The following is a 15,596-nucleotide window of genomic DNA, read 5'->3' as shown; positions in this document are numbered from 1 at the left end:
CAGATAGGAGAACAGGTGACTATCACCAATTTAGGCAATGGGAACTTTATTATTGCATAAAAGGTGAAATCTGGGGAATTCCAGGATTAGCTCACTTTGTGACTCAGGGAAGCCAGGTTGTTTCTCTTGTTTCTCCCTCCTATTTGCAAGATGGCTGTATTCTTCCCAGGATGTTGTCTAAAAGTTGGAAGAGAAAGGAAACACTTATCTGCCCTTTTTAAGTATTAAACTTTCTATGATCCTCTCAGCAGAATGTACCTTATATACTTTTGTCCATAGTCATAGCATATTCCTAAAGAATCCCTTGGCAAGGAAATAGAATCACTATGATTGGTAAAACTAGAGAGACATATAATCTGAAGCAGACTCTAGGCTCCACGCTGTCAGCACAGAGTCCCCATGCAGGACCCAGACTCACAAACCGCAAGATCATGACCTGAGCCGAATTTAGATGCTCAACCAACTGAGCCAACCAGGTGCCCCATGTAATAGTAATTTTCTGACAGAAGTGGAACACACAATGAATGAATGAATGAATAAATGAATGAATGATGAATAAAGACCTCTGTCAATTATTATGAATTTGATGTTATAGCCATTTCCCTAGTAAGAGTTTCAATAAATTGAATAATTGTTATCTGGAAGATAGCTTAAAATCAAGCACATTATAAAAATCAAATGGATAGGAAATCCACATCAGCATCAAGCTTCTAGCAGAATAAAAAGTTGGTTGTTTTGGATGCAATTTGCTGGTTTTGAGAAAGATGAAGTTATTCATTGTGACATTTTGATATTGAAGAAATTGAATTAATTATTTCTTGGCTAAGGAACACACAGAGAATTCAATTAGTTTAGGTTTAAATTTGCCTTTGATATTTGTTTATCATTTGAAGAGACTTTTTAAACAAAAAGAGATATTTTTAAGGCATATACTTTTTAGTGTATAATGATAAGTGCCCAGAATGTCAACATTACTAAAATGACAGCCATAAAGTAAAAAATACACATATATTTATTTGCACATTCTAAAATATATCCTTGGACAAATTAATAGTGCCTAAGAGCCAGCAAGTGAATTACATAATTCAGGATAGGAAGAGAGGGTAGCTCCGAAAAGATGCGAAGGGAGGGCTTGGGGCCCCCACCCACAGAGATCACCACTGTAATAAGTACTTAAACTTCTGGACAAATCAACCCCTCTGTGCATCAACCTCATCATTTGTAAAAGAAAAATGTTAATCTATATAATCAGTGAACTTTTTTTGTTTTTAATTCTGGCATCCTCTGATTGTATTAGGAAATTTGAACTTTTGGCATACATTCTAAACGATTTTGCATTGTTTATATGTTGTTAGTTTACATGTTGCCATTTAAGCTCCTTATGTTTGGTTTAACAGCCCATACTACACCTGTTTTGCCCAGTGGTGCGTACATGGTAAGTGCCAGATTCTTGCTGAGTTAAATTGGAAGCACTGATGGTGACTCTGACTCTGTCTTCTTTAATAGATGGATGGGTAGGAGTGAAGAGCTTATTTAGTATTCATCTAATATCACTATGACCCCAAAACTATTTGTCAGTCTTTTCTTACAAAAAAATAGCCAAAGCTGCCAAAGTTGAGCAGAAGCTATACTTCTTAAGCTTTCAGCTTCCTGGAAATGATGATCCCTATGCATGATAAACCACAAAATTAGCTATTTGCATATAAGCATGAGTCTCTCAACTGTGGAAAATAAGAATGCTGCCAAGTAAGAATTTCAATTAAAATTATTTTTAAAAATTTTAATTGGTTCTATATTAATAACTGTTATCATAAATGTCATTACAACAAATCCTCAGATTATCATCTCTCTGCAAGGATGACTTAGGGGTGCATATGTATCTGTGCATGTGTAAACAAATGTCTGTATGGTCCAAAAATATCCAGAGAGGAAGTAGATAATTTGACACAGGAAGTAATAGAGGGTAAGTGGCTACTATCCAATAGGGAATCCTTCATATAGACTTAGCCCACCTGAAAGTTGCACCCTCTGATGTAATAGCTCATCCTGCCTCTGCAGTCAGGATGGATAGAAGTACAGAGAGACAGAGAAAGAGACAGACAGAAAAAAGGAGAGAAGGAAAACGAGACTTAGTGAGGAAGCGTAGTAAAGGAAAAAGCTACAGGACTGAGCAGTCACTGGGCAAATTTTTCAGAGGACGCTTTGCAAAATAGTGACTCTCTAAAGTCCCAGTATCATCTTGTGCAGTAAACAAAGTAGAATCTGCTAGAAAACTTCAGCGACAGAAAGACTATCTGCCTTGAGGGAGAACCTTTTCTTTTCTTTTTTTTTTTAATTGTTTTTTAATGTTTTATTTATTTTTGATACAGAGAGAGACAGAACATGAGAGGGGGAGGGGCAGAGAGAGAGGGAGACACAGAACTGGAAGCAGGCTCCAGGCTCTGAGCTAGCTGCCAGGACAGAGCCTGACGCGGGGCTCGAACCCATGAATGCAAGATCTGACCTGAAGTCGGAGACTCAACCAACTGAGCCACCCAGGCGCCCCTAGGGAGAACCTTTTCAACTGCAGATAACTAGACTGAGAATTCGCTACTTTGTGCATGGCAGCTCTGACTCGAGAGTGACTCTACCATATATAGGCTGACAATCCCAGGCTGACACTGGGCCAGTGCCAGGGGTAGGAAAGAACAGGAAATCTTGCAGGTCAATGCTAATGATGCAGAATATGAACAGGAACAAGAAGGAATTGTTTGCTTACCCACAAATTCCTTAAATTGGATTGGGAGGTAATATAAGAACTACATGGTTTGGGGGGGGCGCCTGGTTGCCTGATCAGGAGAGCATGTGACTCTTGATCTCGGGCTTGTAAGTTTGAGCCCCACATTAGGTGTAGACATTACTTGGAAATAAAATCTTTTACGAAAAAGAACTATATGGTTTTCTCAAAGTAACTAGAAAACTGTATATAGTGCATCCCATAGTATGGCTTTAGGCTTTCCTGACCTTTCATCTTGACAATGTTCTGAGTCAAAGAACCTTTCAGATGTTGTTAGAGATAGGCATGGGAACTGGGTGGAAGCACCTGACTAGCAATCAAATATCTGGAGTGGTAAAACTGGATAAGCAGCATCATTTTCCAGATGCTGGTGGAATCAGTCATGATCCTATCTGGATGTGTCACACAAAACTGTGTGCATACGTACATTCTATACACACAGACAGATAAGCATGGCCAGGAGTTGGTAGAGACCAGTAAAAACAATACATTCCACCAAATGCAAGATTGTTAACTACCTTTCCATCAATATGATATTTCTATACAAAAACAAATTAACATAAAAGTTTGATTTCTAAAACATTCTAATGGATTAACATTGATGAGAACCAGTATAAACAAATGGAATAATATAACTTGGCATTTCTGAATGGAGTTTATTTATTTTGGAGATTTGGACTCATTCATTCATCCTGAAAAGTGCCCCTTAGTTAGGTCTTAGGGATAAAACAGTGACTAGAAACCAGTCTACTTTCAAAAGGAAAATACAAATGCTCAGTTCTTCTATTATTCATAAGAAGTTTGTGCCAATGATCTGTTAATTGTCTCAGTTGCAAGACAAAGAATTGCAAATATTTTCTAACACCATATACACTCTGATGAAATCAAGCATTTTGAGAAGTATTAGAGTAATTTTACATGTAATATATCCACCTTAGTTTCCTATAGGGTTAACAGGAATGTGAGTAGAATGATAAATAAGAATTGTGTTCTTTCTGTGGAACATAACACAATAGTCTACAGAAAGGAGCAATCTGTCTTCAAACTAGGGCCCTTCCAATGAACTTGCTGTGTGAGCTTGGCAGAATGACTCTTATCTGTAAATGGGGCTATCAGTACATCAATATGGTACTCCATAGAACTCTAAGAGAATTATGTGGGTTAATTAATGCTAAGCTCTTAGGATAGTGATGGGTACATAATAATTGCTAAAGAAAATTAACTATAGTATTATTATTATGTACCTGCAATTTCTAAGTATCCTGAAGTTTTTTGATTATTATTATCTTCCTATAAATTAGCTGTTTCCCTTTAATAGAACAGTCAAATAGAAGTTTCCATTTGTATAGGTTCACAATCCCATAGCTCTATTTTCAAAATCCTAAAAACTCTGGAAAAATAAAGTTTTTCATAGCTCATCTGGTGGCAGAATCTGACCTGACCTGATCTGAATACATTTAGCAGCAAATCTGATCTGAACTGATGGAAAGCTATTTATAGTATTTAGATAACCATAACCCATTCAGTGTAAATATTGTATGAATATATTTGGTGATGGAATATTGTCCCTATTGGGATTACTTTTGAAATTTGAAAAATTCTGCCTTCTGAAACATATTTGGTCTCCCAGTTTCAGATAAGAGATTGTAGACCTATACTAGTCAGGATAGACGGTATAGAAGAAATTTCCATTTGTGGCTCTGCAAGGCAAGATATATTAAGCAAGGTTGTAAATGTCTCCAATTATAAACATCCTGAACCAATCAGCATTCCAGATCAAAAAAATGTGAAACTTATTTTCTCCATGACATTCATTATCACTAGATCAGTTTTTTACTTGTCCTTTCTGCTATAATTTCCAAGGGGCAGTTATTTTTGTTTTGGAACATTTATTATAATAATTCTACCCCCTCCAATTGTTTAATTTTCTTCCCTACCTTCTCTAACCTCTGTCCATTCATACAAACACACCAAAAAGTTCAAGTCAAAACAAATGTAAATGTTGTCCAGTGACTATGTTATATACCTGAAACTAATATAACATTTTATGTCAACTATACTTCATTAAAAAAAACCCCTCAAATTGTTGGTGGTAGGTATATATTCCCTCAACCCTATTTTTGATTGACTTTTCCACCTTCCTCAACCTGGGGTAAGTGAAGGATTTGAGAAGGATGGGTCTTGGTAAGCATATTAACTCCTATTTTGCCCTCCAGCAAATGTCCTATTAGTGTGAGCCATTGGTTGGAAGATACCGAGTCTTCAGGAAATTCTTCTGGTTTTATCTCAGGAAGTTGACTGGAGATTTCAATCTAAAAGGCCTATTCTTGTTACTGACTCCTGAAATCTTCAGAGATTTCTAGGAGAAAATTCTTCTATATCTTTTTCCTCTGTGTCTCCAGGGGATTTGAAGTCATGTGATTTATAAGTCTCCAAAACTGACCATCTCCACATCAGATTTAATTACAGCTTGGTTTCAAAATCTGAAACACACACAGTATGTATAGAAAGCAGCAGTCTAAGTGGAACTGAACTGGAAAAAAAATTTTTTCCCAGGGTGCTTAGGATGTGTTCTTTTCCTTTTGTGGTCAGAGAGACCTCAAGATGTAGAACTACGTAGTTGCCAACAGTGAAGAGGTAAATGTAGGCTTATAACAGATATTAATCCAAACAAGTGAAGGATTCAAGCCCAGGGAGGTGAAGACCCAATTTGAAAGGAAATATGGCAAAGTGTTGTCGGCATTTGAATTTTCTCTGGGCCATTTACTCATTCTGTGTCCTGGAGTAACTGACTTCTTTGGGCTTCATTTTCTTGGTCTGTAAAATAGGCATCATAATACTGCATTTATAGAATTCCCCCCCCTATCACAGCAGAAAATTACTCAGCTGGAATTCAAATTTAGGTCTATTTGACTCCAAAACCACTGATGTCATTCCTGCATCATACTGTCTCTGGAAAGTTCACACATGAAACAGAACATTTCTTCTGCTGCTGAACACCATAGCTAGGTATTAACATAGCACGAGAGAGCTTTTGGACAGTGTAACTTTTGATGATAGGACAGAGTATTGGATCAAGGCTACATCCAGAACATGGATTTAGTAGAATTCAATTTACTTTTAAGTTTGAAAGATTATCTCATCCTAAGTAACAAGGTAATAGGAGAGGTAATCTGGAACTGGTTTTGGTTCTTCCATGGTTAGGTATAAACCTGGTTATACGGTACTGCAGAACAAGCCTTAGACAGTCTTCTTGAAGCATTGTGGAACTCAGCAAAAACCAAATAGGAGAGAAGAAACTGGAGCAGAAATTTTAGTTGCTTATAAAAATCTAACCAGAAAGTGAAAAATCCTTTTCCTGAACAATCCCAGGTATACTGGATATGAAAGCTCCATTGAATACCTTATTTATTACCTGAAGGGATCTGATCAAGAGGCTGCACCCATTATCAAGGAGACAGTTTTTTTCCTGTGTTTTCTGTAAATGCACAAGTCCTTGGCTTCCTGGAATACTTCAAGTTCTACAGTCTCTCTATATAAACTTTAAATATCATACTTAAAAGGAAAAAAAAGTGTGGAGTACAAATTTTTTTTTCCTATCCCCAGGAACTTGTTTTTGTTGGCCATAACAGGAAAACAACTATACAACCTGTTGTTAGACACTGTCAATGAAAATACACAACCTGTTGTTAGACACTGTCAATGAAAATACACAACTTGGGAACCTACTAGAAGGGCAGCCTGAAGACACCCGCTTATGCTAGTAGCATTTCCTTGCTTAATGTTTTCTTGTTTCTTGACAAAAACTTTTTTTTTGGTAGGAGGTGGTAGGGAATGGGAGATAAGTGTATATCAGGCTTAAAATAACTGGGTAAAGTGCTTAAAATGAGGCAAAAATAGGGAATTGTTGTATTAATACTCTCCCTCTTTCTCACTTTTACTGTATTTGGTCATCCTCTCTGTGGACCTGGAAGACAAAATTCTCTCTCTATATGAATGTCCAACCATCAACAAATGTAAATCATGGAGCATGACTCCTGTAATTTGTGCTGAGAGGAATACCATATGTGTATGCACTTTTAGCTTTCTGTGATCAATGTATGGGAGAAGGTGTAGGAAATGTCCATTTTGATTACAAGTAAGTGGCAGTACCTCTGGAATCATGAGGACTTGCCTAGTGTACATCACAGCAGCAGGCTTATTGTCCAGTTTTTCTTCAGCCATCGGAACACAGTGGACTATCTTTAGTATTTGCGTATCTACGTTCGTGTCCCCTCCTGTGGCATGTAAGCTTGTTGGGGATAGAGTGTCACCTGGCTTCCTATCTCCAGGGCTCATACACTTACATGGCCCACCCCCATGTTTCACAAATGTTGGTTGATGTCTTCACAATATTATAGAGCTCAACATATGCCTTGTGAAATTTAAGAAAGCGATCTCGGTTCTTGGATGATGGGACTAGTTGTAAAGGGGCATTGTTCAGAGCTATTTTGTATCTTTGTGGGATGATGTGCTGTATGTAGCTTGAGGGTCACATTTTGCATAAAAGTAAATATCTCAGCTGGCTCCTATAAGTCATACAGAGCAAGTTTGTTTATCTCCCATAAAATTACACAATGCATGAAGCTACAGGAAACTCATATTCTGTCTTCATTTTCCAGCTAAATTAGGATCTAGGAAAGGAAATAGGCTTCTCTCTCACAGCCTACCACTTTTAAACAACCTCAAAGGCTTATTCCCCATGGATTATACTTTGGCAGAATACTGCTGTTAGCCTGTAGATAGGGTCATGTGAAACACTGTGATCTGGACTGTCAGTGGTCCACTGTTTACTACTGGATACTACCTTTCTTACAGCTCCTGCATGGGGACAGAAATCTCCATGTTTACTAAGATGGGGAAACAATGAGAATGTTAGGGGGAATGGTGCTACATACAAGTATTTAAACTCCTGTATCTTTATTCAGTTCTCAACAATTACTAGTTCAATGCTGAGAGTTTACTGTTGTCTAGTTTTCCCTATTATATACCCAATCATTTGGAAACACAAATGGAACGTTTCTTTTATATTGCATCATTCTACCCCACTCACTTGCTAATAAAGGTGGATACATTAGCCAGCAAATCTGAGAAAGGTACAGCATTGGTTCATTCGAACCTGACTTCTTTATAATTACTTGGGAAGCCAGAATCAAATGTTGGCACCCATTCTTGTCTTCCGAGCTTTTGAATTTACTATTACGTGAGGATGCTAAAGGCTTCCAGGGACTCAGTACATAAGGATCCAGTTTAAAGAGAAATAAATGGAAAGTTTTACAGTATATCACCTTGAAAGCCATACAGGCATATGTCATTTTGCATATGGACAAGCAAGACAGGGAAGGTCTGGCCTCTAGCTTCGGGGAGAAGATGCTGCTGACCTGAAATCACCTTGAGGCTCTGGAGATTCAAGAAGGTCAGCTTGTCTTTGTAGCACATTCTGATTATCTCCATCATCTTAGCATCACTCCCTCTGTGTGATCTGTTTGACAGGTCTCTTTCACACAGGTGTTTGACTTGGCAGACACAGCGGAAGTAAGGAAACTGCCAAAATTAAAATGAGCACGTTTTGAAAAATACTGAAATTTGATCCTTGTACGGATGTTTTTTAACAGAAGAGCTAATAAGAAACATCTCAAAGGTTACTCGAGATTCTAATCTTCCCTAAGAAATGAAATAATACTTATAAGCCATTTTATCAAGACTTGAACCTTTCTGTTTCTCTGTCTTGACCAGAAAAATAAAAATAAAAGAAGTCATTTATCATTAGTTTAGTAAAATTCAGTGTATCATAATCTTTGCACTTTATATAGGGGCGTCTGGGTGGCTCAATCGGTTAAGCCTCCGACTTTTGCTCCGGTCATAGTCTCACAGTTTGTGGGTTCGAGCCCCGTGTCAGGCTCTGTGCGGACAGCTCAGAGCCTGGAGCCTGCTTCATATTCCATATCTCCCTCTCTCTCTGCTCCTCCCCTGCTCATGCTTTCTCTCTCTCTCCTTCAAAAATAAATAAAACATTAAAAAAAAATAAAACTTCAAAACAAAACAGCATCTCTTTATATGAAGGCACTCTTAGACCTTCTGATGTCAGAAAATGTAAGTGCTATGTTAAGTTCTTTCATTTAGCAATTATATGATGATGGACAAATTGTTAAACTTTACAGGATGTGTAGCTGTTGAGATTGGGTCCATCGAATATTAACTGCACAGAAGACTACAAAGAAGGCAGAAAATCAAAAAGTTGTAAACAGCTTCAAAAGAGAAAAAAATGTTTCTTAAATGCAACCCATCTTGAAGAACGTATTTATCCATGTCTAATGCAGTATGCCTCAAAATTTAATTGATTTCTTGGTTTTTAATTGATATCCTGTTGTCACTTGGAAGCTGGAAGAAAATAATTAACCTGAACTTGCCTACTCAGGGTTATGACATCCTTGTAGTTGAAGACAGTCGCTTCTCTCTTCCTACAGGATTTAAGTCAGTTCTGGGGCCTTCTCACCATTTTCTCTCATCCTTTGCCATAGTAAACACCGTACTGCTGAGGTTTGACAGAAAGGTCCCTGATATTTGTGCAGTCCTGCTGTGAGGTCACTGTTGTCCCCATGCTCTCTGGTATCTTTTGCTGATTGCTCTCTGTTGAGCTGGTTTTAGCTGCTTTTTAAATGTTGTAGTGGAACTTGTCATTGAGGACCCTGGTTTCTTCTCTTGGTCTCAAACCTGCCTTTTTGCCCCAACCCTAGCTCTCTTGGAGTTTCAGCTCTTTTGCCCCTCACTCCTACCCCAGATGGGGCATAGGAGAATGCCTTTATTTCCTTGACTAATATCTAAGACATGGGGAATCAGAGGTGCTCCTACTTCTGGCCAGTCAGCAAGGAGTCTCTCAGAGGGCAGACTCCTCAGGCTGTGTAGTAAAGCAGGGAATTTGCCTCAGTCCCATGGGGTGTTTGTATTACTACCTATTGTTTTCTCCCAGGGGTTTGACCCTATGTCTGTCTTCACCCATCCTTCTTTCTCTTCTGTCTTTGGCTCTTCTTGTCAGGACAGTAAAGTAAGAATTTTCTTTATGCCACATAACCTAATGTCCTTTTCTTGGGTGCAATCTTGAGCCAGTTCTCCAAGCTTGTGTTCTAAATATATGATCTATAATCTAGGATGAAAAATAATAGATTTCCATTCTTATTGGTAAAAGATTAAATACTCCGTTCTTAATGATAAAAAAATGATTGAATGTTAGAGGTTCCAACCTATGAAAAAATAGGATTTTGAGAAACTGAGAAAATGATTCTTTGTCTTCAAAGCCTGATTTTCAAAACTACTATATTCTTAGGGAGCTTTAAAAATCTCAGTTTGGGAGCTCCTGGGTGGCTCAGTTGGTTAAGCCACCAACTTCGGCTAAGGTCATGATCTTGTGGCTCATGAGTTTCAGCCCTGTATTGGGCTCTGTGCTGAAAGCTTGGAGCCTGAATCCTTTGAATTCTATCTCCCTCTCTCTCTGTCCCTTCCCTGCTCATGCTCTGTCTCTCTCTCTCTCTCTCTCTCAAAAACAAATAATCATTTTTTAAAAATGTCAGTTTGAAAGCCAAAGTTAATTCTTTGTACTAGACTGCCTATTCTGAGAAATAAGTCTTAGTCTCAAGGTCTACACTTAATGGCAAAAGGAAAGTTGAGGAGAAATAAAAATAAATTATTAAAACTAGGACTTACATTTCAAAACACTTTTATAACTTTTCCCTGAGCAAGTAATATGATAGCACTAATGTACTTAAATTTTATCAGGGAGTAGTGATGTTAAAATTTGTTTGTGATGTACTTGAAGTTTTTATTTTGTTTTGGAAAAGTGAAAGATGAGACAAGAATGACTGATAATGTTATTTTATGAGTAATACTCCTTTATACTTCTGTAAAAATCAGATTTAGAAAACCTCTTCTTATAAACTTCATTTCATTTAGTTGTTAATAGAAATCCTTAGATGTTTAAGTTCCTAAGAGAAAACCTGACCTGGCCAAATCAAAGAACCCAAATTACATCACAAGGGGAAATGATTTAGCTTAGAGTATTAGTATGTTTTAAGTATTCCCCTCTATAAAATCATCTGTCTTGCAAAAGAACCAGAAAGTTTGCTGTCCTGGGGATGAACATGCAGTGAAATGTGTACAGTCAGTGTGTGTGTAAGATTAGGCATCAGATGGCCATGACTCTACTTCAGAAGAGCAAAAGAGTGGCGTTAAGCCACCCTGAATTGTGAGCATAGTCTTAGCACCAATGCTGAGTAGACCAGAAGCACTGATATTCCCTCCCAGATACACTTCCTGTTTATTAGAATCTGATTGCCATGTCTGCAGAGTTTACACACCATTACTATTGTGACTAGCAGGACAGAATGCTGTGGGCTATGCATTAAATATCTAGATTCTCACTTCATATTAACTGGTTAAACAAAGAAGGATAAGGATGATTATAGGTTTGTTTGCCTGTACTATTTAGAGAAGAGTCACCACAATACCAAAGATTTTTGGTGACTTCGATTTTTTCATGTTTTATCACTAGTAAAATATTAAATGGAAACTCAAAACCTCTTGAAGTAAAATTGAGGCTAAAGATTTAATTATTTGAGATAGCTAATTAAGATAAAGCCAACTTAAAGTAAAAATTTGAAATGGTTGAAAAAAATGTTTTCAATGTAAATTACTTGAGATAAATTTATAACCTATATCTAAGGGTTTAGGATAGATGAAACACTTTGTTATAAGAGAATATTTGAAAAAAAATTTCGCACCTATATAAATTAATTATTTATTTGTCTTGGTTTAAAAGATTAAAATGCTAACTTGTGGGTTAGTTCAACATTGTTTGTTGGTATGAATCCTCTTGTAAGCAGCAAGTAAGACATTTTTAAATTCAAAAAAAGGATGGAACAGACATGGGCTCTCACATGCACGTGAGCATGTGCGCACACACACACGCACACACACACACACAGTGCCAGTGCTAGGATTTCTCAGTGGTAAAAAGATGTGATTTTTTCCAAAACCACAGTGAGATAACATTTCATACCCACTAGGATGGCTATTATGAAACAAAGAAAAAACACCCCCCAAAATACCAGAAAATACCAAATGTTGGCAAGAAGATGGAGAAATTGAACACTTGCACATTGTTGGTAGAAATGTAAGATAGCATAACATCTACGGAAAACTGTCTGGCAATTCCTCAACAAACAAAAAATAAAATTACCATATGATCCAGTAATTGTGATTTTAGATACATTCCCCCAGAAGTGAGAGGGGAAAGTCCACAGATATCTGTATACCAATGGTCCTAAGCAGCATTATTCATAATAGCCAAAACATGGAAAGAAGCCTGATGTCCACTGACAGATGCCTGGCTAAACAGATGTGGTAGATGCATGTGATAGAATATTCCTCAACCTTAAAAAGGAAGGAGATTTTGACACTTGCTCCAACGTAGATGAGTTTTGAAGACACTGTGCTTAGAGAAAGAAGCTAATGACAAGAGGACAAATAGTGAATGATCCTATTTACAGGAGGTAGCCAAAATAGTCAAATTTATAGAGACAGAAAATGGAAAAGTAGTTATGGAGGGCTGGGGAAGAGGAATGAGCAATTAGTGGGCACAGAGTTTCTGTCTAGGATGAGGGCCAAGTTCTGGAGCTAAATGGTGGCAATGATGTCACATGGCAATGTGAATGTATTATAATGCCACCAAATTATACACGTGAAAATGGTTAAAACAATGAATTTTTTATTCCATTTTTTACGACAATTAGAAAGATGTGATTTTTGAGCATATAAATCTAGTTTATTCTTAACAACATAATTACTTTCTGACTGCACTTAGATTGACTCTCACATATGATCTCTGTTCCTATTGGTTGCTAGCATAAATTACCCAGTAGTCCTCAGTTTTGTCTTCCATCAAATGAAGGAGAGGAATTGGGTAATTTCTCTCTTGCTCTTCTTAAGCTGTCATTATCACTGTGGATGATTAAATGGAACATATTAAGCCATTACTCTATTTAAACTCAACTATATTTTGGGTTTACTTTTTTCTTTTTTTTTTTGTATTCTGGTTCTCTTAGGAAAGCATTTCAGATTGAGAGTTTACTTCTTCTTGTCAGTTAAGACCTTTTAATGGCCATAAGCGTCCAGTTTTCCTGAAATTCATTAGTATCTTCACACAGCTAGCTCCTGGGCCACCTTGCCTAAACCATTTAAGACCATTATCTATCTTCAGTGCAGCCTCACACCTCCAACTCCCTGAGTAAAATGTGTGTGGGCAGAGAGGTCAGGAGAAACTGGGTTTTATTTATTTTTGCCGTCTAAGACTGGGGATGGTGCTGGTTGGTATTATGCACTTGAGCATTGGCTTTGGTGTGGGAATTTCTCCGAAGACCTGTATAAAGAATACCTTGAAGGAATTTCATGAAGCAGATTTCATTCTGCTTACCCTGATACTCTGATTTGTACCTCATTCTACCTGACACATTTCCATGTTGAGAAGACAAGGTTGTTCATTCTTCCTGTGACTATGTGTGATTGACTGACTAGTCCTAAAGGTTGACTGCTTACTTTGGGCACTGGGGAACTGGTTTCACAAAGCTTACAAATATGACAATTAGGAAATGATAGAGGATCTAGCATAATCAAGGGCCAATATGGGAAGCATAGGATCAGGACTATAGGTCAATGAGGGACCAAGTTAAAAAGGATTGGAATGTTGCAATAGCTTCAGGGTGGTGGAGTTTGAGATGAACCATCAAAATTGTGTGTGATGGCAATACTTATAAAAGGTGAAGAAGGCCTGATTTAGAGCATGTAGGAAGATTCTTGGATGCCAGGCTCTTTTTGCCTTAGACTTTCTTTAAAACTGGTGTAAAAACACCCTCCTCTTCTCTCATTCCTTCTGTAATTATTTCATTATTTTTGGTTTTACTTTTAATTGTGTTTGCTTTTCCTATCTAAACTAATGATTCTGATTTCTCTATTAGTTTTCAGACTCTTTATATTTGTTTACTTTTCTAATCAGTCAAATTCAGTAGGGATGTCAGTATAGTTTATAAGATATCCAGCACCTCACACTTGTATTTTCTTCACCAGCCCAAACTTAGACTAATAATTAATAAAAATGCCAATGAGACATAAATTTGGCAACAACTTCCTTAGCACTCCTTCTTTGGCCTAGGTCTATCCAGAAGAACAGCAAATCACAGATGATTGTTCATGCCATTTCAGTTTTTTGAATGGTTGATTTTTGCCATTTGGAATGGAACAGTTTTTCATGGCATTACCTAGAAGTGTTGTGAAAAAACAAAACACTTTCATTTCTTGAGGAATATTGCAGTGAAACAACATGCAATGAGTTCCAGTACCTACGTTTCATGAAAGCAAGGAACTTATTATCTGTTTTGTTTACTCCAAGTAGATTCTCTTTTTTATTGTGTGAAATAAAATAGGTGATAATCGTGTCTCATTGTTTGGACTATTTATATTTCTGCTTAAAAACAAACAACCTATATAGGCTTAAACATATTTTTAACCAAAGTATGTGTTGTCTGGGGGAAAAAGTTTTATTATGAACCCAGAAGTTAAAGTTTTTTTCTCAAAACAGTCCTTTTGCAGAAAACTATTTAGTTAAGACCTGAGCCACATGGCAGTATCAGCTTTTATACAGTACTGCTTTAATAAAAAGTAATTTGAAAGAAACCTAGTTAAATCAAAGCGTTTGTTGTGTCTCCCTAGCTTGGTAGCTAAGTCTGTAGGAAGCCAAGGAATTACATCCATGAGATCATGGCTCAGGATCCTTATCACTTTATAAGAGTCATAGGTGCGTTTGTGAGAATGTTTTACAGTGTTTAATGCGCTTTCTCTTTTGTCTTCCTGAATCCAGAATCTTTTGTGCTCATCTGCTGTATGTATTTATATGCCTGAGGAGAAATTGGAATTTGTTATAAAGAAAATGCCAACAGACCATATATACTCAGCTTTTGACCTTCAAATGAGGGTTATGCAACAAGCCACGTGTGGCTGACAATATTTGCCAAACATTGCCACATCAATATGTCCTGTCCTTCATGCTCTTTTGAAACATAAGCTGACTACCTCCCCTCTGCCCCCCATCATGTAGAATCTAACTTTCCTCCCCTTGAAACTGGACCGGCCTTAGTGCTTCTTTTGTAACTAGTAAACTAAACGTTATTCCACTTGACCTGTACCACTGAGTTTAGGATGAGTTGAAATAAATATAGTAGCTAAATATAGGTGTAGCATCTCAAGGAGAAAGAGTTACCTCCAGGAAAAGGAAGTGGTGTGGACGTTTCCATATGTTTTTCCCAACAAACTCTAACTACACTCTTGCGGTTTTAGAGCAATGAGGAACCTGAGAATCAGCCAAAATATTAAGATGAGCACAGCTGGGATTCAGATCCCTGTTTTTCATGTTCTATTTTTTTTTCCTGAGAATTTGATATTCCAGGCAAATGTTACAATGTCTCTGACAAATAATGGATAAACTTTTATATCATACTAAACACCTGAGAGGGCAGGTGCTTTTGGATCTGGCTGGAGTTTTCTCTGGGGATCTGAAGCCACTACTTGATTATCAGTGGAAACATGAACTTGAGGATAACCATTAAGGAGAGATGTGCCATCCCATACAGAATTTAGAGTCCATGCCCCCTTGTTATGCCCATTGCTGTCCCTTTGGGACGTACACACATCCATGGGATTTGAGTAGATATTCAAAGGTAAACGTGCAGGTTCTTTA

At 37.4% G+C, this 15,596-nt stretch overlaps 1 protein-coding gene across 8 annotated transcripts in view; it reads right to left on the bottom strand.

Annotated features, from left to right (window-relative positions):
• Window positions 1–15,596, bottom strand: part of CCDC192 (coiled-coil domain containing 192) — a 198,459-nt gene that overhangs the window by 16,282 nt on the left and 166,581 nt on the right. For 2 of the 8 annotated variants that reach the window (XM_029941832.1, XM_029941835.1), the window contains 2 exons: window positions 8,207–8,359; window positions 96–177 (listed from right to left, as the gene is read on the bottom strand). The exons of 1 other annotated variant lie outside the window; for it this stretch is intronic. In XM_029941832.1, the coding sequence (XP_029797692.1) occupies window positions 96–177; window positions 8,207–8,359 (235 nt within the window). Of the gene's footprint in view, window positions 1–61; window positions 178–8,196; window positions 8,360–15,596 lie in introns of those variants that run through there. 5 more of the 8 variants (XM_029941839.1, XM_029941840.1, XM_029941838.1 and 2 more) reach the window with 4 other exon arrangements.

The sequence above is a fragment of the Suricata suricatta genome, chromosome 6, assembly GCF_006229205.1.
Source record: "Suricata suricatta isolate VVHF042 chromosome 6, meerkat_22Aug2017_6uvM2_HiC, whole genome shotgun sequence".
Lineage (NCBI taxonomy): Eukaryota > Metazoa > Chordata > Mammalia > Carnivora > Herpestidae > Suricata > Suricata suricatta.
Note: the sequence above shows the minus strand (reverse complement) of the source record. Positions and strands in the feature narration are given on the sequence as shown.